The 23,106-nt window shown below is 38.3% G+C and overlaps 1 protein-coding gene across 1 annotated transcript in view; it reads right to left on the reverse strand.

Annotated features, from left to right (window-relative positions):
- The window catches only part of LRP1B (LDL receptor related protein 1B), a 591,173-nt gene that overhangs the window by 365,350 nt on the left and 202,717 nt on the right, over nucleotides 1-23,106 (reverse strand). Inside the window, exons 4-6 of the mRNA XM_049799136.1 lie at nucleotides 11,731-11,850; nucleotides 10,385-10,513; nucleotides 2,742-2,999 (exon numbers count right to left, since the gene is read on the reverse strand). Of these exons, the coding sequence (XP_049655093.1) occupies nucleotides 2,742-2,999; nucleotides 10,385-10,513; nucleotides 11,731-11,850 (507 nt within the window). The remainder of the gene's footprint in view (nucleotides 1-2,741; nucleotides 3,000-10,384; nucleotides 10,514-11,730; nucleotides 11,851-23,106) is intronic.

A 23,106-nucleotide genomic window follows, 5' to 3' on the forward strand; every position in this document is an offset into this window, starting at 1 on the left:
TGGGATAAAAAAAAGAAATAAAAATATCAAAATTCCACAAACACTGCTAAGAACACTTTTTTTTTTTTTTTTTTTTTTCCCCCCCCGCCTAATACTTTTAGGAATATCCTCTTTCCGATTACACATAAAGACAAAAAAAAGTTTCCTGTGAAGAACGGACCTTCCATTTGTATGTGAGTAACTCCATGGGCATGAGCATTTATTTGGCTTGAGCTGCCAGAGAACACAATTACACTTGAAAATGCTCAGGCTGAAATTCTTGACAAGGAGTTAAAAATGAATTAATTTGCCTCATTATATGTAGTGCTGTACGATGAAGAGAAATAGCAGAAGTCATCTGATGGGTAACAGAAGGTGGAGGGAAGAAAAGGAAGAATTTAAAACTAAAACTCAATTTCACAGTAGCCACAACATGACCTATAAATGTGTGGAGGCATATATAATAGATACAGTAACATGAGACTCCTGCCATGTCCTTGCAGGCAAAACTCCAGGTATATGTCTGGAAGGGAAGATATTAATCAGGCGGATAATTTCTGCATTGAGTACTGGGGGAAACAAACCCCAACCAACAAACCTGCAACAGCTGAGTTCTGATTGAACCTTTGGAAGTTATTATTCCCATAAAGAGCAGCATGTTGCCCGTGCTGTCTCATGCCTCGGATGCCCCAGTGAAGCAGTCTGTGGAGACCGTTCACCGCTGGGCTGGGAGCAGGAGCAGGACAAAAACAGCTTTCACGCCACTTGTCCCTCTTCGGAGGCATGCCCAGACCACAGGGATTGACGCTGCTCCGTTGCATCAACCACAGAAGAGCGTCTGTGCATGTGTGTGCCTGGGAATAAACACCCCCACAGTGAAATCTGCTTGATTTTGTCAGTCAGATCGCCAAGCCTGACCCCACGCAATGTTTCGCTAAGTCTCCAAGCACTATTTCCCAAATCAAAATTAAACAAGGATTTGGAACAAGCCTCTGCAGTCGATTCACATCCGTGGGAATTTCTATTCTTCATTTAAACAAGACTGAACGATTACAGTGAAGTTTCAGAAAAATGTTAGAGACCACAGGCTGATGTGTACTAGTACTATGAAAAATGATTAGCTCATAAATTCCAGGCACTGTATTCATTTCAAACCCATCATATAGCCTTAATTTTGCAAACAGATGCACTAATGCAGATCTGAACACCACAGAGATTAGCAATTCTCTTCACATGCGGAGAAGAGAGGGAGACAAATGCAGGAGAGAATTGGTGGAGAACTACAAAACATAGTGCTAAGGTCCGCTCTGATGATGAAGATATGTGACAGAACTGACACACATACAGTTCAATACAAAACAAATTTGGTAAGGACTGTAGTTAATCTGATTGTTCTTACTAAAAGGAAAAGAAAATAAAATATCAATAACAGAGTGAATTAAAAAAGCACAATCAAATACTACCACCAAGTTTTTTAGGGCTCTTAGATATCTGAAATATGAAAAGCGCTCTAAAATACAACAATAAATGAAAAAAAAACTGAATAAAATTGGAAGAAGACAAAAAAAAAAAAAAAAAATACACCTACACATTACATCTAGGAAAAGAGAGTCCTCTAAAAGTAAAATAGTCACAATGAATGGTGAACAAAAACCCCAAAACCCAAACCCTATTTTTGTTTGTTTGTTTTTAAATTTAATTTTCTATTCTAGTAAATATATAATTAGGAAAATAGGTTAAACAACCTGCGCTTACTCTGCAGAAATGACCACATCTTACAACACCAATCTGGATAGTCTAAAGCACAATCTCTAAGAAGAATTCTTTACTTTGACATGCACTTCTAAGATTTATAATCAAATTTGTGATTTGAATATTCCTGAACCAGATGGTCAGAGAGTTTGAGCTCCCTTCAGAGCTATTCTTTGAAGCCCATCTCTCCTTAAAAGGATTTTTCAAAATCTTAGGTGCAATCTTAAGTTCCAGTCTTGAGTTTTTAGAAGGCTGTTATTAACACCACCATTGCACTCCTCAGTGCTGTGGTTTATAAGCTGATCCGTGGACAGCTCTTCTGTGAAAGATGAAGGAAATTGCAATTTTTTTTATTGCATGCTATTTTGCAGTCTGTTCACATGAGAAAGTGTAAGTGGATGAACACCTCGTTCAGAAGATAACAGCGTTCCACAAATTGAAAAGCTGATTGAGAAATAACACTGTAATGCCAAAGACTAATTCAGTATGATGGGTTTAGGTCTTTTTAATTTTTTTGTCCTAATTGCAAAAAAGGGCAGCAATTTATTTCCAGTAAGTCAGGAAATATTTTGTTATTTTTAAGAACTAACACACCTATGATAGTTGACAGCAAATGTGATAAGCAGGTGTCTCTTTAATTCATTGTTAATATTGTCCCAGTAGCAAGGAATCATTTTCAAGCTTTATGTAGCACTAGTTTGCCAGAGAAAATGAAGCATTTTACATTTGTTCTTCTGTTGCGCCGTTTTTATAACATCCACACGTTATATTTAGTCTATACAATTGCACATCTTTAAAAACTTTGCATAGATAGAAATATTGCAACTCATACTGAATATATATATATATATAATAGGAGTGAGAAACATAAAAGTGCTTCAGTATGAGTTGCAGTATTTAATGCCTTAAGACTATTTTCAACAGCAAGCCCCAAAATACTTCTGAAGGCTCCTGCAACAGTTTGCCGAGACAGACGCTACTGTTTTGCTAAAACGCTGTCAAATACTTACTGTGAAGATACTGAGCAACGTTTATTATCCACTCATCTGTTAACTTCCCAGCTTTTGTTATCTTGGTACACTTCAGCTGACTTGAAAGATCTCTTGATTCAATCCAACAAATTGTGTCTTCTTTGTAGCTGTAGTCTAGTGTCAAAATTGCAGATCCTTTTACAGGAGTTCGGGCAGACATTTTGCTTCCATTAAGGTATAATACCTCAATTGTTTCAGAGCTTGCAATCAGAAGAAGAGGAGGTCTATCAGCAGGCTCTAAAAACCAAGTGAAGAGAATTTAAAGGGTTAAGAGACTGCGTACATCATATTTATCTTCTCTCCTTTAATGTAGTTTTTAATGTTCTTACCTGCATGTTTTAGGAGATATAATAAATTGGTTTTGTTTTTATTTTTGTAACTATCATATATTCCAAATTACTAGTCTATTTTATCCTGCTGTTCTAATGGTTCACATCATTAAAAAAAATTAATTACCCTAGCCCCACAGCTTCTGTTTAATTCCAAGTATCATTATTGCAACATTTTTCATGCCTGAGTCATAAAATGAAATACAACTTATGCAAATTATTTCTATCCAGATTACTGGCATTTCTAGAAGAATGAAGGCCAGGAAAACTTGCAGAACTTACGAGTACACATGAAATGGCAAGGTACTTTTCATATTAGAGTCTGTAAAATAAGACAACAACTGCGGAGTGGATGGTGCTGAAAAAAATTAAAACCAATCTAACAAAAAACTCAATGCAGTGAAACCTTGCTACATCATACAGATGATGGGCCTAATAGCGTGCATTATAAAGGAGAAAGCGTCATGCAATGGAGTTTCCTGACAGCCAAAAGGGAACAAAGAATGCCTAGTTTTCCATTAGGTTACCTTTAATGTCACAATAAACAAACAAACAAAAAATACGAAGAAGCCATTCATGCTAAGATTTTGCATGCAACTTAAAAGTGTTGTCACGTTCACCTGAATCACTTTCCCTAGAAATCCTGCTAGTAATTTATAAAAATACTTGAGCAATGTGTGAATAATGAAGGAAACAAAAAAAAAAAAAATAGTGAAGAATATGTATCTTAAAATACAAAATGTTCCAGTTTAGCTTAAAACTTTAAAATGTTACGTTATCCACACAGAGGAAGAAACGACTCTCATTGCGACAAATTATGTATTTTTAGCACGAGGATGAGTGCTATTGGGCACAAAAGCAGCTGTTCTTGCTCTGGGTGTATCTTTAATTGCATTACTGTCTCAAACATCCAGGGCTGGTTTGCAGTTATGCATCTGACTTAGCCAACTGCAAATGAATATGATGAGGAGTCTGATACACGTGGTGCCGCTGCTGACATTGAGTGACATCTTGTTCTACATCTAGACTGGTACTTTAAAGTGAAATAAGGTCTCAGTTAATCCAGAACCGTCAGGGGGACACCTGTATCAAAACTATATGCCAGTAGTTTCCCTCTTTTTTTCTGGGAAGTACTCCTTCATTAGAAACAGTGGGTAACATCCCTTTGCTTCAATTTATAATGAAGAACTGCTGTTGACATAAAATATTATGTGAATTGCCTGGGAAAAAAACATCAGACGTATATATTTAAGATAGAGGATAGAGAAACGGCTTCCTGAAAAATCCCCTGCCTATTAGAATTTGTTCAGCATTTGGAGACCTGCTCCAACCGAGACTGAGCTGATGCAGGACCTTACGAGAAGATTCCCTGAGAGAGGAAGATATGGTGACCCTAAAAATTGCTTCAGGTTTAACTGGAATAACAATGCTGGTCTAATTTTGCAATGAAGTATGTTCACTTGAAAGACTTTTTTTGTTGTTGTCTTTTGCAACATGGTCAACAGCACTACAGCATGTCTATTCGTCCTGTTCATTTGTTAAATTAAATAAAGCTGTCAAGTAGGCAAACTTTTGCATGTTGTACTTAAAAAAATTACCCTAAAACATAGTAACTCACACGGCAGTAGCAAGCATATGTGAAGAAATATTTGTGTTGCCAAGAGCTCTCACCCCAATGTAATCTGCTTGTATTCAAAGGAATAAATCAATGTTTAAGTGCCATATTGACAAGTAGTACTTTCGGTCAACATTCTACCTAATAAAGTTTTCAAAATTTTACTAAGCAATTTCAGCTGTCTAAATGGAGAAAATAATTGCATAAATAAAAGGATTTGACAAATAATACTTCATCAGCAAGTCTGATTAAAGAGAAAAAACTGCTTCAGTGAATACAGTGCTTAGTGGTCTCACTCAAACCCACAGAAGTAGTCATTAAATTTTGTTCTTTGGTACTATCTGCTTTTATTTAAACATCTCGTTTGATGATTTTTTTTTTAATTATTATTTTGTCATGTAAAAAACTTCTTTTCTATAAGGGATCAGCATGTATTCTTTCTAAAGTGGATTTCATTTACCCTTTTCCTATTGGTTCTCATTCCATAATGTATATTCTACCTTGTAACAAACTTTTTCCCTCCCCAGAAAATCCCACGCTGACATCTGCAAAACCACACTGCTGTAGCATTACTTCCCGATGACTCTCCTCATTGGCCTCACATTCACTTCCACCAATACATCAGTCTTACCCGTGCACAAGAATTTTTAAAAAATTTCAGAAGATACCTAACAACTGAAGGGACTGAACTTATTTGTGAAACAACCCCTTGCGGTGTAAGCCACAAGTGAAGCTCCCTAGTCCTGCTTTTTCCAAAAGAGAAGGCAGTGGGGTTCTTATTAAGCAATTTTATTTGAAATCTGCCGGGTGGGTCCATTTGCAGTCAACACGTGGCTGGTGTACGTAAATCTCTCTTTCCCCTCTTTCTTATAAACTTCTGCTACTCATCAGAAGAAGAGAGCCAGACTTAAGAGCTTTTGTCTCCACCACCCACTCACCCCAGAGACTTCCCAGACTGGTACAAAAGGTATGTTTCCACCAGCATCCTTCTAATTTGAGGGATATTTTTTTTTCATCTAACAGCTCTCTGCTCAGCTTCTCCCTTCCCACAAAATAATACCACTGCCTAATTCTGGGTCCCATCACTCCTTTCCCAACCAGCAGCAGCGCGAAAAATCCTTTATTATTAGTTTTGCTCTTATACTTTGTGTTAGTAAGGCACTTCCACTCTCTGCAATCTATAAAGCCTTCAAGAGAAGGCAGCTACGCAGGAGCTGTTTGCAGTTACAAAGCCAGCATGGTCGTTCAGTTGTCCCAGGTTGCAATAGAGAACCATATCCCGTCTTGCACTATTTTGAACTGGCCTATTGACAACTGTAACAAGGATTTAATACCTCCGTAAACTCCGGAGAAAGGCTGTACTTTAATATTAATGTCTAAGACATAAGGGAATTCTGAAAAAAGAATTAGCATCAAACCTCCTGAGCAGCAGCTGTAATCAAACCTGGCTGCAGACAAAGGAATCGTAAGGACTCGTGGCACTGCTAAGAGCTTCTGCTCAGCAGGCACTATTAAACATTAAAAATACATCTGTGTTCTGGCAGAACTTCTCCAGAAACTAGATTACTGAGCTTGAAATTATTTTTTCCAAGCAGCCCATACGTGAAATAATTCAATGGATTGAATCAGTTAATCATGTTTTTTCACAGTAGGGTAGGTACCCTGCTTATTTCAGCGTTGCTCAGATAAAGGCTGATTTCATAATTACTTATTTAAAAAAAAAAAAAAAAAGAGTAAAAATATTTTAATGATAAAACTATACAAAAATATTGAAAGTTCCTACAAAAAATATTTAAAGCATCTTACTGTATTGTATAATGCAGACGAAAACCAAAATGAAGATTAAAAAAAAAGTCATGTCTTCTCCCTCATGAAAACTGCTTGTCTGTTTCTCAAGAGCAGAATCTACAAAGCTTAAAAGTTTAGTGGACAGATCTAGGATGAGTTACAGTGAGCTGACAGCAACTTTTCAAATAACTGGACTTCATGTGTGTTATTTTTTCACAAGGTTGGGTTTTTTTGGTGGGTTGTTTTTTTTTTTTTCATTTTATAGGAAAGATAAGAAGTAAAGAGCTCTCTAATCCAGGAAAGTTTTATGATTCACCCCTCTTGACTAAAATGAAAGCATCTTCCTTTGAATTATGTTTAAGATAGAGTAGTGGAAAAGATGAAAGACTTGCATTTCCCCCCTCCCGATCTTGTCTAAAATACAGATCAATAAGTGATGTCACAACAAATCAGAAACTAAGGCATTTTGCACTGCCAACAGTCCTACTTCTCCTCTGGAAGAAAAGCTTCAGAAATGCTAGCAATTTTTTTTTTTTTTTTTCTCCTGCTACAATGACATGAAAAGGATAAAAACCAGAATTCAGTGTTTACAAGCAGCTTAAAACCCCTTCTCCTGAGGTATGCATTGTAAATTATAAGCACTTTGCTCTTAGCAATACCTGTATTGTATAAAACTCTGAAAAATATTTAGTGGCCTTGAATAAAATGCAGTCCGATTCTATTTTGGAATTAATTTTTGATGTTTATCCACAATATACCCCACAAATGGGCTGCTTTATTGCTAAAGCTTCAAAACTTAGTTCTGTGAGATTTTACGAGAAACTGTGTTGTGAATCAATTTAAGAGTGATGAATCTTTTCTAAATACCAGAAAAAGCTTTTTGCTTTAATGATGTATCAGTGCTTTATCTACATGACAAGTGTTTCTTATCACATGGCATTTTTCTCTAGATAAGACTATGCAGATATACCAGGAAGTTTTGGAAGAAAGATGATTTTTTTTTTCCTCAGCTCAAGATTTCCAATTCTGTAATTTTGTTTCCTTAAATATTCTTTTCATCAAATGAGGCCCTGCGATATAGGCACACAAACTTGGTAAACAAAGAAGTTCTAAAACTCTGTTCAGCAAAGCTATGTTTTGTTTCATTTTCCCCTCGGAAGAAGTCATTAACTGCTGCTTTATTCATAAAAGAAAGTGTGGTTAAAAAGTCTGGAAAAAACCATGGTGTGCCCCCAGCTGTTTTGATACCTATTTTAACATCCTTCCCAAAGGTACGGTGCAGCTAAAAGATTCCGGCTCCAAAGCTATTTAAATGAGCTGAGGAAGAAAATGCAGAATTTAATGAGGGATAAACCTTACCACCTTCACAGCCAAGCATTTGGCTGCCTGAAGGGTAAGGAAAAAAAGTAGCTTCTGTGAACTTTTTTGCTAATTGTAACCGTACCACATGCGGGAAGACGGTTGCGCAGGGATGGGCTCCAAGGCTGTGCAAGAGCTGCTGGGGATCTCCAGTGGCCACCGCACTGGGACAGGGCTCCTCCGCACCAGTGCTCACCAACTCGTGTCACCCGGTCGGCACCTTCCGTACCTGGGGTCTCCACCGTGTCCCCCGCTTCTCTACTGGTAAATATTCAGAAACCTCCCACTCAATTTACAGAGAGAACCGAGATGTGGCAAAGGGCTGATAGTTTGGTGTTGCATATTGTGTCGTATCTAGGATCTCGACCTGGATGGCGATTCATATTCTTACCAGATCTGCCTTTATTAACATGGAAAGTTTTACATAATGCCTAACCTAACCTAACCCTCTACTGCTGCTTCTTATCTTTCATACCTTTTACACACAGAACAGAATATTCCTTCGCTCATCTATTTGACAACTACTTTTGTCAAATGTAGACAAAGCCGATAGCTTGCTCTCTTCATCCTTCTTTCCTTCAGGCTTTTTAAGGAAAAAAAAAAGTTGATAATTTTTCTAAGTGCTGGGGTTTTTTTCCCTTTTTTTTCCTGGATTCTGTTCTACTGATCCACAGCCGCCTTGCGTGGTCCCCCTTACTGGATGTCCTATCCCAGCTGAAGACCTCCCAGTATTGAGTAAGTAGCAGGATTACTTCATACATCTTGGAATTCATAATCCTACTTATACATCTCAAGATAGTACCTCTACCCCTGCGCAACGGGATGACGTGGACTCATTTCCAACTTGAGATCCGTTGCACATTTTAGATACTTTCCACCAGCCTTGCTTTTGTCCCTGCTTGAACCTTATCCTACAAGGCCGAAACCTGTGAAAAACAGCTTGTATGATCAGTGAGGCTACAAATGTAATGGTAAGGGTGTAGGAAAGTGACCTGCCAGCAGTTTGAAACTTCTCTATTTTCCACACAGTAAACTGGGCCCAGTGAAGCAACATAAGCTATTACAAGTCACTGCAGCTCTTGCAGAGCACTGCGACAAAAGCACCTTCATTACTGTGCCTGGCATCTTTTTGACCTCTGTGGCCTATGATGTATTTGACCCAAATATTCATCATATTGATAATTTAATCCAGCATTAATTCAAAGAAAAGTTGTGTTTACACAAAAAAACCCAATGTAATGAGCAACACTCATTTCTTTTCAGCACCGTGATTTTGGTTTGTACTGTCCTGCAGTGATTTCTCTGATTAATGAGTAGTGATTCCTTTCTGAAAATAACAGAAGAAGTGAAAACTACTGTAAAATAAACATGATCAAGTATTAAAAAATACAGAAGAGTAGTTCTTCTCTGTCAATCTGATTCATTTCATCAAGACCACCAAGACACTGGCAGCTCACTACAACACTCAGTTGTTACACAGTCTGCAGGATCTAAGAAGGGAAACTCAAAGGCTCATCTCAAGCCCAGTACTGGCACCATGAGGATTTCCTGATCTAGAATTGTGTTATTGATTTTCACGTAGTGGAGGAAGAATATTAAAATATTTTTACTTTGTATGGACTTTCTTATCTCACAGTACTTCGCTGCTGATTTTTAAAAAATTGCTCAGCTATGTTGTGTGGATCAATACAAAACTTGGTACAAGCAGTAAAAAACTCTGTAACTCTTGCTGGTGCTCAAGTCAGAACATATTTAGCAATGTTCTTCATGTGAGGAAGCCTCAAAAAAACCCCAGTAGACCTTCCTATTTTCTGATGACAAAATAACTACAAAAAATGAAGGCTCAAAAAATGTATAAAAAACACAGCTTTATACTTGGGTGTTGAATCATTGTGGATGTCAAATAATTGCTTAAGGAACTTTGGTGTTTTTTTTTTAATATAAAAGCATTGTTAATTCAATATGCTGAGTAAAAAAATACTGTGTACAATATCACTTCATTAAACACAATTCACTAATTTCCTCAAATACCCAATCCACTATTACTAATGAAAACATGCACCAAGCAACGAAAAGCCTAGTGTGAATATGTATATCATGAAATTCACCTCTTGGGATATTGCAAGGACAGGGCAATCTTATGTCTTTTTTTAACCTAAGGATACAATTACCTCACAATCATTTCCTCTGCCTTCTCACTATCTCCGTTGTCTTCCCAGAGTAAACAGCCTATTTTTTTTTTGTGGGAGGTAAATCTTTGATTTATTTATGAGCAGGGAAACTGGGAACTGTTCTTGGCTGAATTGAGTATTTCACTTTAATTAATAATAACCATATAATAACTTCAAATAGTTCCCTTGGAGTATTGTCATAATACGTGAAAAGTTTTTCTAGGGTTGTTGTGTGGCTCTTTGTAGTGGAGTGAAGCAAAGTCCATCTCTTCTGTGTTTGTCTATCTTTTCATACATATCCTCTACATCGGACCAAAACACAAAATATTTTCATCCAGGTAAAAAGATGTTAAAACTTACCATTTTTGGCCTTGCAGGATTTGTTATCAGGCTGAAGTACATAACCCTCCACACAGCTGCAAGTGTATGATCCATCTGTATTTACACACATCTGGCTACAGCTTCCATATATATTGCATTCATTCAAATCTAAAGGGACATTAATGAGATCTTGTTTAAGGATTACAAAAAAAAAAAGAAAAGAAGTTCAACAAAAAATCAGAATTATAAGAGGAAAGCTTAAGTCATTAAGTCACTGTGGTATGATGCTTTATGTTTTCCCCTTCTCAAGCCATGACCTTATCATGGATGTTGGCTGTTGAAATCACTCCAGTAAGCCAACAGGAGGCTAGGAGTTTTCAAGTTCAATAGCTATTAATTTTGAAAGATAAAAACCTTCATTTTTTTCAAGTAGCGTCCAATGTCTACATCGTGTTAGGGAGACATTTGGGTTCTTGTTCATACTAGAGACCACTAGTTATCGCAGCTGATGAATGAAGCAACATTTCAAGAGAGGAAATAATTGATTATCCTTCTCAACCTATTTATGCTGGCAATGTCTTATAGTTCCTTAAATGAACTGTCACAACTTCTACATTAAACCATCATCCACTACACCAAAAACTATATATTTCTCTAATAAATATAAAGAACAATTTTCTCAACTAGGGTACATAGGCATAATACCATAAAATCAAGATATGCTATTTAACAGTGGTTGAGGGTTTAAGTAATAAATTGACATTTTAAAAAACTGCTGTTGAAATTATTTCTTCAGTTATATTTTTAATCACAAAACATGACAACCATGGAGCAAAAGAACTTATAATAAATTACATTTATGAAGAGTCTGGCTTAGCACTATTACTTGGAGAGAGGAGTGATTGGTAGTGAGCATATACATAAGGCAACAGAACTCCAATATGATTATAAAAAGAGAAAAAATAAAACAAGAAACAAATACCTGGATAGAGAACTAAGAAGTCATATATTTAAAAAATGGAAAAGAACACCCATTTCAGTGTACAATTAATTATGCCGAAATAACATTCCCAGCTAAGTTGTATGATCTCAGAGTGTTCATTCATCAAATTCTAATCTAGGTGTGACTTTATGGGCACGAGGCGAAACGCTGCAAGTTTTACAGGGTCTCCTGGTAGCGAGGTCTGGAGAGCAGCTCACACAAACGAGCGGCAAGCTTGGCTGAGCAGGGGAAACACTCCCCACCTCCTCCAGTCTGGCTGAAGACGCTTTCCTTCCAGTAACTTAAGACTACCTACTGCTGGGGCGCAGGCACAAGAGCACCAAAGAGCAGCAGGGAGGTCCTGATACCTGGGTCTTAGTGTTACAGCGTATTTCGTGTTTACCTGTGCAGCTTCTTCCATCACGGTTTGTTTCATATCCGTCTCCGCAGTAACACCTGGTGCCATTCCTGGTAACGGCACATTTGTACTGGCAATTCATCTGCTGGCATTTGGGTAGCAATTCTGTAAATTATATTAGTTAGAGCAAAATGTCACTAAATGTTTTTATTATTCCTAAATTGCAAATTTTAGAAACTTTTATATATAGGTAAGTGCATGTCTCAGGAAGGAAACACCACTATCATTTATGTTAGCTGGGTCTGGAAATCTGACACATACACTGCAAAACGCTTGCTTTGAAAATTGCGTTTCAGCAAGTTAATAAATAGAAATCAGCATTTTATTTCTATCAAAAGGTGCTCACAAGTTTATTATCGAGGTGTACTGTTGCTCTGCTTAGACATCCATTTTTTGCACATCAATCATTTTCAGTCAAAGCAATGATTTGGAAAAAAACCCCCACAAAACCCAAACCCAAACACCAAAGCTCGAACAGTTAGATTATAGTTATAAAAAACAGCCAAGGTTATGAGAAAGGTTTCAACATCTATGTCTTTCCTATTCCTCATATCAATTGATTTTCTATCTTTTTAAAGCTTGTTTTGATTTATTGATACATGTATAACCTTCAGAGCAATCAATGGGAATATGTTCTAGCTCAATAATTTAACATTGGACACGTAATGCTGGATAAACAGTGGCCATTATATACGTCATTACTACTGAAGTCCTTCATAGAATCTATTGCTTAAATACATACATCAGCACAAGGCATGATGCTAGCAACCAGAAATATTGTAGAAATATACACTGTACTGTTTCCCAGCATGAAACAGCATGAAAACAAACAAAAAAACCTCAAAACACTTCCCAGCCCCAAGCTGTATGACATGTATCAATAATTGTGCTGATCAAAAAAAATAGTGTTTTAATGATCAACAACATTTTTCCCTCCAGGAAAGTAAGAAAAGGATTGAGGAAAACAGCTTAAAGACTTGATCTGAAGATATTTTTCAAACCTATATGCAGATGGATCAGAAAATAACCTGCAAATGGACAGAGAAAGGTTCTGGTACAGGGTTGGCTTTAAGTAACTGGGCATGTCCTAACAAAAAAGAGAAATCTGTATTTTAATATCTGGGCAGTTTTATTCCATCTGATCATTATTCATCAAGTTCTACTCGGGAGTAGAATGAAAATGCATATGAAAAGGAGTCTGCCTCAGCATCTGAGCCCTGGGGCTTCAATTCTGGAATGTCTGCCGGTGTCAAAATAAAGCTGCAATTTGGGGAGAAAAGTGGATGTGGCTGGCACCCAAACTTAAGTACTTACTATAATGCAACTATTCTAAAAACAAAGAGGTTTCACACAATTATTTCAGGGCATTCCCTAGAATTCTGTAATCCACACAATCTACAGACTGACTAGAGGCTGATAAACCACCCACTGTCTAAATCTGCCCATTTTCCGAGTGGTTTGTGGGTTATTTCTCTGCCTTTTGTGCCCTTGTGAATAGGAAGATAATACATTTTTTGGCTCTAGCTTGTTTTGTTGGTTTCTTGTCCCTAGTCCAGTCCTTAAATCTATTACACCTTTCCAAGAACAAGCCCCACGCAGAATGCAAACCGGGAAACTTCCCTAAAGGTAACGTGAAATGGAACTGCACGCCGGGGTGTGGAGCTGGAACCAAGGCTGATTAGATAGTATGTGTTTATTTAGTATTTCTATCTGAACAAAATCGACATATACATTTCATTTTCTAAGCAAACATGGATCAACCATCCTTTACAACCTATAATTTTCTCCCTCAAATATTTGTCTGATGCTGTACGGCCAGGAGCTTTTACCGGATGATAACTATTTGACTCACAAACAGCACTTGGCTAGTTTGTACTTTTTCCATAATGGGTGCAGACAGCCAGCAGCTTAAACCAGAATAGTAGGACCTGTACACAGCCAGTAAAAGCTGCTGGAGAACAGCAACGATAAATTGGCAAGTGAGATCCATTAAGGGAAAATTAATAAAAACAGTCTATCTGCTCATATGTTTCACAAACACTGTTCCATTTAATTGATTTTAAATCATTGCGGTATCACATGGGTGGCTTTTAACAACAAAACAGTTGCATTTTCTTTACAGTAAGTATAACCGAAGTGCTGTGGATAGACCATTTCTGCCAAAAATATTTCCTGTCACACATCTCAACCTTCATTCTTTCCGCACTTTTTTATTTCTCATGCTGTCTCTCACAACTTCGTTGGTGTCATCATCCCATCTGCTACGTTTTTAGAAAGGGCTTCTCTGAGGAGGTAGTCTACTTATACTTCCTTCCCTTAAGCAAGTTCCTACATTCACTTTATTGTTAATACTGTCTGATCCTATTGATCAATTGATGAAATAATTTCAAATTTATTTTCTCAAAGGACATGTTTCATGGTCCACTGTCAATAATGGTTTCAAACAGCTAAAACTGGAGCAGTGAGAAAAACAAAATATCTTGTGTCATTTTAGCCAGCTAGGAAAAGAAGCAACCCATCATTTCCCTCCAAGTTTCACACTAAAACTACTTTTACCAGTTTCCCTGGAGGGAGACGGCTGGCCAGGCAGCCAGCCTGGAATTCTTCAAGCACACCGGATTTTCCCACAAATCCATTTAAGAAGCACTGTTGACTGCCATATGGTTCTGACTTCAGACTAACATTTTCCCCCCACTAAATCATCCATCAGATTATTACAACAGTAATTTGCCTCCATTCACAGCTCCAGTGAAAAGCTTTCTTCTTGCCTGTGTGAGAGACACCTTCATGCCCCAGAACATTTTTGCTCTATTGCTGATCTGTTAAACCTGCCAGGGGAATCCACAAGCAGAAAAGCAAAAAAAAAAAAAAAAAAAAAAAAACAAAAAAAACGATGACAACATCAAGGGTAAGGAAATATATCTTCTATTTTACTAGTTCTTTTGTTTTCTTCATTTTAAGTAACTGATCCTGAAAACCTTTGGAAGAAAATGGAGTTTGTTTGCCTCTGGAAATGTTTGAAGTATTGAAGGACATGCTGCGGAAGACATTGTACACATTTATGGTTTGGTTAGATTTGTAACAGGCTTCTTGGAAAGAGGCGAGGAGGCAAAGAAAAATCATAAGCAGCAAACACTGACATTTTTAATGCTCCAGATAGGAAATTTAAAGAGAGAAAAGCCAGGGATACTCCTTTCTTGTTCTTTGCTACCTTGCTTTTGTATCAGAGTAAAATTCTGCACCCACTTTGGTCTCCCTGTCTCCATGTGAATTGGTTTACAAAGTACATAGGCAGTGAAGAACGAGCATCACTGAGCTCTCCACTTTCATCACAGCTACAGAAACCTCTGAATTTGTCAAAGCATGGTATTTCTGCTGCAAGATTTAAAGGAAGAAGCTGCACTGAAGGAAAGCAAAAGGACAGAGCTTTATAGCTCGCAAGGAGACCCACAATTCAAGACCTGGAGCTACAGAGCAAGCCGTGAGATTTGCCGAAATACAGGGTAGCAGAAGTAGTTGTGAGTGCCTTTAGGATGATCTATTTTCTCCAAGCCCAGGGAGTACTGACAATTCATCCAGCTCTGATTTAGATCATTTTGTTCGGTGTTTCCTTTCTTCCACAGGAGACATGAAGGGCAGCAATCTTTCTTCCCTACATCCCCGTAAACGCGCCTCTCTAAAGCTGTGCTCCAGGTCTACCACAAAAGCCACCCTGCTTTCTCAAAGACACCCATGTCAATCCTATGCTTCCTGACTTTCATATTCCTCTAACTCCCAGGTATGTAGTCCCATAGGAGAGTAGTCAATCAGGCAAAGATGCTGCTGATCTCATCTCCCCGAAAGCGATATACCTCTGACAATGACTCAGAGGAGCTGTAAGCTTCTTGGACAAACTGCTCCCACAGGACTTCATATTAATAAAATCCTGGCTTCATTTATTCCTTCGGTGTTCAAGGAAATACACTGCTTATCATAGTTCATCCAAGATGAATGATATAAGGAACTAACATCTCTTGAATGGCTGTTTAATGAAAGGATTAACCAATTGATCTGACTATCCTTTTTGTCAGTTCCTCCTGAGCTGACACGAGGTTCACAATAGGTTCACACCAGGTTCTCAAGCTTAGGTGTTTTGGCTGTTTCTGTTAACAAGAAAAGCAGTTCAGCTTGCAGTTCCTTAATACTGAAAACTTTTTTGGCTCTTGGGGATTGTCGAGCAATAGAGTAGATTTACGAAGATACCTCAGTTATCTCAGGAAAAGCTTTGCCTTTCCTGAGAGGATGAAAGAGGACTAGATTCACACCCAGTGAAATGCATTTAGATGCCCTTATTCCTGAGCCACTCGGATGATAATAAGGCCTTTTGGCTGTAGTGCATTCCCAATTATGTTTCATAAGTACATCTGTAATATAGAAATCCTGTACTGCTCTTTTTTGTAATGCCAATATATGCTGCAGAGCATAGGCAACTTCACAGCACTCTGTCAGTGAAAATTTACTGATTACATAATGTTGATAATCACCAACGATACAGAGCTGGCATAAATAAGAGCAATTGGCTCAAGTTTACCAGTTCAAAGTGCAAGATGATATGCCTAGGGAATAACAGCAGAGCTTCTGCTGTCAGTTTGGGACTTCACAATTTGAAACGAAAAAGGATCCTCATCAAATACTTCATCGAAAAAGGACTATGCGCTACCAGTGCAACGTTGCCTGGGAAAAAGGGAACTGCATCTCCGAGAGCATTGGGATAAGTATTTCCCATAGAAAAAGTGTTGATATCAAGGCCCAGGATGCTCGTGAGTCCTTTTCTTCTAGGAGGCAGCTGTTTGTGGTTGTGCCCACCCTGATGGATATCTGGAGGATAAACTCAGATTTGTGCAGGATCAGAGAATGGCCTCAGGGATTAGCAGGGGAACGGAGAGCTGCGATCTGTGGGGACGCTACGAGTTTTTGTGTTGATTAGTGCCAGGAGATGAGAACGAAGAGGAATTATGGCTGCTGTCTATGAATATATCAGAGGATCAACAGCGGGGAAAGAGACAATTTAAGCTAAAGGGCTATTGGCAGAAGTACAAATGGCTATAAATTGCCCATTAATAAATTCTGGCTGAAAATGAGAAGGTTCTTAGCTATTACTGTAATCAGGTTCTGGAACTCCTCTTTGAATGGGAACAGCAGGGACAGAAAATAAATAAATGCTTTTGACATGGATCATGATAAGTTTGTGAAAGACAGCATACGGAAAGGCCCCTGAAATACCAGAAACTGCATTCATGACCCAGGAGGTTCCTTCTACTACTATATTCCTCAAGCAACACTCTATCTTATGCTAAAACATCATTTTTCATTATGGAACTAAGATGAATCCTTTTTTCCTTGTCTCTGGAACATACCCAAAGGAAAACTTAGGGGAGCTTGTTACTGAACTAGTCTTCTAATTGTAGTCCATACATATTCTTTTTTCTCTTAAATATTCGTATTCTTTTTGGCAGCTTTGTGTTTCATGAATTTACTTGATCTTATCACTGTGTTATTCATTCAGTTTTTGTGATTCAATATTCATACACTGATGTCTAGACTATTCTTATCACCCATATGCCGTAAGCCTTATTTTTCTTTTCTAGTTCATTTTCCGAGTTTTTGAAGTACAATTCTTTTAGAGATTAGACTCTTTAATGTAATGTACCCTAAGTTTTTTGTTTGCTTGTTATTGTTGATGTTTTATAGACAATATAAACCTCTACACTTTGCTTCTCCAGCAGAAAAAGGTAGCTTGATTGATAGAATTCAATTGCTGGATTGAAATAAGGCAGCACGTTTTTATCTTACGTTTGTTGGCCATTTTATTAGTTTTGACTATAGCACCATAAAAAAAGTCTCAAACCCCTGAACTTTGTCACACACCTCAGCCCATAACTCTGTTATGATAGATACACCGCTGAAAAAGAAATATGGAAATCAGAGATTAGATTCATAACCTTATAGTCCCGCTATGGGTGACCTCAAAGTTCAGCAGAGAAGCAGAAGGAGTCAAATTTCAAAAAACATGCAATATATGGCAGATATGTCCCATTATACTCAAACCAGGGGGAGAGAAGGGGAACAAAACCTTAGGCTAGAAAAAAAGATTCGTGTTTGCCCTTAGAAAAGTGCTTAGATGAACATGTCCCCCACCCGTTTTGTGTTTCCCATGGCTAGTCCAGGTCAAGCTGCAGCCTCTGCGTCCGGGCACCATCTGAGTCACTGCTGCTTCCTGAGTCATGGTCAGGAGCCTTGGGTAAACAGGGAACTAAAGTTGTTTTTTACTATTTCCTAAAATAAACCACCCATTCAGAAAAAGAAAAAAAGAAAAAAAAAAAAAAAAAAAAAAAAAAAAAAAGCTAAAATTCAGAAGCGTTAAAGACTGAGACCTTTACAGTTAGGGTCTGCAGGCCAGCCTCCAGCTGCCTAGCCCCAGAGATCCATTAGGCAGTACAGGATTTCTGTATAATGCACAGACAGGGTAACAATAACCCAGAATGACAACTGACAAACCCTGCACCCTGAACGGCCTATAGCAAGTTAAAGCAAATTGGAAGTCCTGGGTATAACTGCAATCCTTTTCCTTCATAGAGCTTAGATGTCTAAGTCTGGACTGCTGTTAGGTAACTCCATTTGCTTAAAATCCAGAGTGCAGAACCTTTTCCTAAGGCTAGAGTGTTACAGTAATATTTCTAGGACATAAGCAGAGAAATGATGCTTGAGAATGGTGCTCTGTTCTGGGTACCAGGCTGCTCCTACATTTTCCATAAAATAGTTACTGGATAAAACATATTAACAGATTGCTGTATTTCCAGCCTTTGCCATTACTATAATCATCAGGCAACAGTCATACTCCAATGTGCATTCTCTGAGCTCACAAAACTCCCTTTTTCCAGACAGAATTGATTCAACACAAGAACATCTTACATGGTGTAAGACATAGTGACCGGTGCGGGCTATGGGGGAACGGTTGGTGGGGTATGAGGTGTGAATACCCCGAGGCTGAGGGCACACCTGGGTAATCCCGCGTCCCTCCTCCGGAGCAAGCGCTATAGCGACAACGCTGTCACGTAAAAGCTGAGCACCAGCTTTTGTCATATTAGTTATCATTCGTAAGAAAAAAGTTGTCTTAACTATACCGTATCAGAGCTCATCCCCATCAGTAGGTGTCTCCACGTTGGGAAACCTCGGTCCGTAACACCAAGCGATGCAGAAAGTTTTACTTGAAATAGGGAAGGTGTCTGCTCAAGGTAAGCACTTCTGAGCACGGTGGCACACGGATTGTACTTCATAAATTCTACCTGATGTATCTCAACCCTCTATTGGATCTTTCTACACATCACTGTCCATGTGTTGGCAATCAGTTGCTGAACACCTTAATATATTATTTTAAATAGACGTTACAATGTATTTGTCTATTTTATGTTTACAAGAAAATTACACATCTTGTTTAATGCACTTGTTAGTCTGCTCAAAACCAGAGGTGTCTTACTGTGATTATTGTTCAGTGAAAATGGGCACGTCTTACTAAGTAACTTCATGCTGGTTGTAACAGGATACTATTTTTAAAAGACAGATTTCTTCTTTCTTGTTTTTTTGTTTAGTTTTTTTTTTTGTTTTGTTTTGGGTTTTTTTGTCATTTCCAACATAATGAAGTCAGAAAGAAGGAAGAGCGTTGCAGGAAGAACAAAGCGTAAATAAGCAAAGCAGAACTTCCAAATGCATACCCCAGCCAGCACTCCTTTTCAGATGTGAATACATCCATCTTGAAAATATTATCTAATAGTATCTCCCTACCATGTTTACGGATAAAATTATTTTTCAAGGATGTACTATTGAAATTTCTTCCTGCCTAAATCTTGACCTACAATATTTGGCTGAGCTTCAAAACAATTTGTTTTATGTCGTGTTCTTCAACCATAGCATCACAAAACACTTTAAAAGATGAGATCAGCAGGTAGTAGGCATGTAGTAAAATATTAGCTTCACCAGTGGAAATGGCTCATTATTTTGACCTTTTGCTGTTTTAGTTATACCTTGGCTGCCATACACAAGCATAAGCATAAGCTAAAGAGAAGTTCACATAGGAAAATTTAAACTGAGTAAGTGATTTCATGACTAAAGAGAAGAGAGTCATTTATCTGGTTATTAACCTGGATACAAGATATAGATTTAAAAGAATAGATAGCCTCTATATGAGAAGAATACACATATTTATTTACGTTTTTATCAATCAGTTTATAGTTTTAGGTATTTTCACAGTATTGAATACGTACTGAAGCAGGTTCACTGAGTTACAGCGAATCACCATTAAATTAGGTGTGTCTAATAAGATATGAAGCCTGACAATACTGAACATGTTCATTAATAAGCCGGAAATGAAAGTAGTGGCTAATAAAGTTTGTGAATAAAGACTGGTGGAATGGATAAAATATAGAGAGGACTGGCAGTCAACAAGAGCGGACCACGTGGGCTTCTTAGTAGTCTGGACCTGGTCGTATAAAATGCATTTACAGAGTTAGCTCACGATTTCTCAGCCTTATAAGAGTAAACTGCATTGCAGTGCCTGAGGAATGCTTGGAGAGAAAAAACTGTAACCTGGTGGCAGGAGCAGAGCGCGCTCTGGTGTGAAAAAAGTTCAGCAATGTTTTGGGAGGTAAAGGATGTTAGGAAGCCTCTCAAGGGGAGCTCTGGAAATCTAAATATGGCTGAGGAGTCTGGCTCTCATGAGGCATGTCCCCTCTCCTGGGTTGTCCCTTCACTAAGACTTGTCCTTTATTACTCCCGTTCCAGAGGTATGAACCTTATTCTCCCCCCACCAAAAAAAAAATCTTTCTGGGATTTTCATCTGAGCATAAGAAAACACTTTTTCACTGTGAGGGTGGCTGAACACTCTAACAGGTTTCCCGGAGACGTAGTGGAGCCTCCATCCCTGGAGATATTCAAAACCCGACTGGACATGGTGCTGGGCAACTTGATTGAGGTTGCTTTCAGCAGAGGGTCCATCAGCTAGATGGTCTCCAGAGGTCCCTGGCAACCTCAGGGAATCTGTGGGCCCCACAGGCTGTCCTTTCTTTGCAAAGACTTGCTACCACCGCTTCACCTTGCAGCAGCCTGAAGTACAACAGGGAAGGGGCAGAATTAAATACCATCTGCAGGGGGCAGGTGGCAATGGGAAGAGAATCAGGTCACGATGGAGAGCTGGGGAAGAGCTTTCTCTTCCTCTCCCTTCTCCTGCAGGCGAGATGGTGGCGGGAAGGCAGAACGGGCAGTGGTTGCTCCCAGTGGAAGATGCTTTCGCCTCCCTCTCCCACATCTTTTCTAATCCCTACCTTCCCTCCAGCAGTGACAGCTGCACAGAGCTGGCAGGGCACAGGAGGCTGTTCATCCTTGCACAGTAAATCTCCGTTTCTTCAGGCACAGCATACAGCATGTCACCTTCGTGACTTTTGCACTAGTCAGCTATCTACTTTGGCAATAAATAGAGCCAGCTCTCGTATCTTAATTCCACAAAAAGCAAAGTCACACACTAGGGAATAGGAAATGCATGCTATATTCACCAAACGAAGGAAAAAAGGGATTGAAATTTCATAATTGACAGGCACACAAATGTAAACTCCCATAAGATGTTGCTATAGGCTATCGTACAAGTGCTGTTGTAAGACTCATTGGTTGGACTCGATGATCTTGAAGGTCTTTTCCAACCTAAATGATTCTATGATTCTATTCGACGATTCTGTGACTCTGTACAGTTAACCTTTGGATGTGAAAAGTAGCAAGCAGTTGTGCAGGATAAATAACAAACTGACAAGACCGATATGGCACACTCATATAGCCCTTGCATTGGTTATTTTTAAAACTGAAAGCAGTTGGAAGGTTTGGACATCATAATGGGCTGTACAAGTGTTCCTCATGTGCTTAGTGTGAGGTCAACCAAATTAATTACAGACACTTCTGTATTTTAGAAGAGATAATACATAAGCTTTCTCTCTGATGAAGCAACATCTTCCACTTCAGCTTCTTAAATATCACTTATGTTTACCATCAGGTATTTCAATGACCTTGTTCACTCTCATATTTATATACACAGCCTTATTGGATATTCTGCTGATGATATTTTTTAATGTGCCCAAACATACTGCTGTTGAATCTTTGCAACATTTCATTTTTTAATAACGCTTTATACTTTTGGCTTTTTTGTTTTTAAAAATATATACATATGTGCACACATACCTACATGTCAGTAACATTTAATCAATACATTTAAGAAGTCATCTCAGAAGAAATATTTTTTTTTTAATACAACAACCTCCAACTAAAACTACTGAGTGAGTCTCAGAGTGCTCTGGAAACATAAATTAATAATTGAAGCCCCACAGTGTTCTGTTGCAATAGTCACCCACTACATAAGCAGTGTAAGTTCACTAGTGCTGCGCACTCCTATATACGATTCCACTTCACTCATCTAGCCACTGGATAACAAGGACTTCTAAGTGGAAGAAGTGTCTGTGACTGTAGTTTTATACATGTTTTCCAGCTCTCATGGGAAGCCAGCTCACACTGTTCAATGTCTCTTAAAACAGACTCTTGTAGATGACTGAAACATCTAACTTCCTCATGCAGATCTTATTCAAAACCAATTGTATTAAAGTCCATCTACATTAAGCAATACAAAGTTCATATTAATCTGTTGTATAGCATCATATAACCATATTAATTCAGACAAGAAAAATCTCCTTTATTGAAATGTACTTCAGTACCAAAATCATACTACATATCTTAACACTTTTTATAGTCCAGAAAGCAATTCTGATGACAGTTGCCTATAAACTTAAGAGAAATATTTATGTTTTGAAATATTATTGATTGAGAAGCCACAGAATAGAATGAAAATCTTTTTATTAAGTCTTTAAGCTAAAACTTTATAACACCTCATCAGTGAAGAGTCATGACTGACACCATTGTTGCCGAATTAACGTCTGTTGCCATTTTACACTAATCAGAGTTATATCACAAAATAGACCAGAATATGACTCCGAAGGTTTTTAACTGATGCTTTAATTACAATTATGGGAGTGCCTCCAGGCCAGTAACCTCCCAAACCCCATGCTTCGCGAACCTAAAGCAGCAGCTACACAGCAACACCTCCACATGTCTCAGAAAGAAGTGACCTCTGCAGCAGCTCTGAACAACTTGGGGTTGTCCTGGTTTCGGCTGGGATAGAGTTAATTGTCTTCCTAGTAGCTGGTATGGTGTTATGTTTTGGATTTAGTATGAGAAGAATGTTGATAACACACTCATGTTTTTTAGTTGTTGCTAAGTAGTGTTTAGACCAAG

This window comes from Accipiter gentilis, chromosome 1 (assembly GCF_929443795.1).
Source record: "Accipiter gentilis chromosome 1, bAccGen1.1, whole genome shotgun sequence".
NCBI lineage: Eukaryota > Metazoa > Chordata > Aves > Accipitriformes > Accipitridae > Astur > Astur gentilis.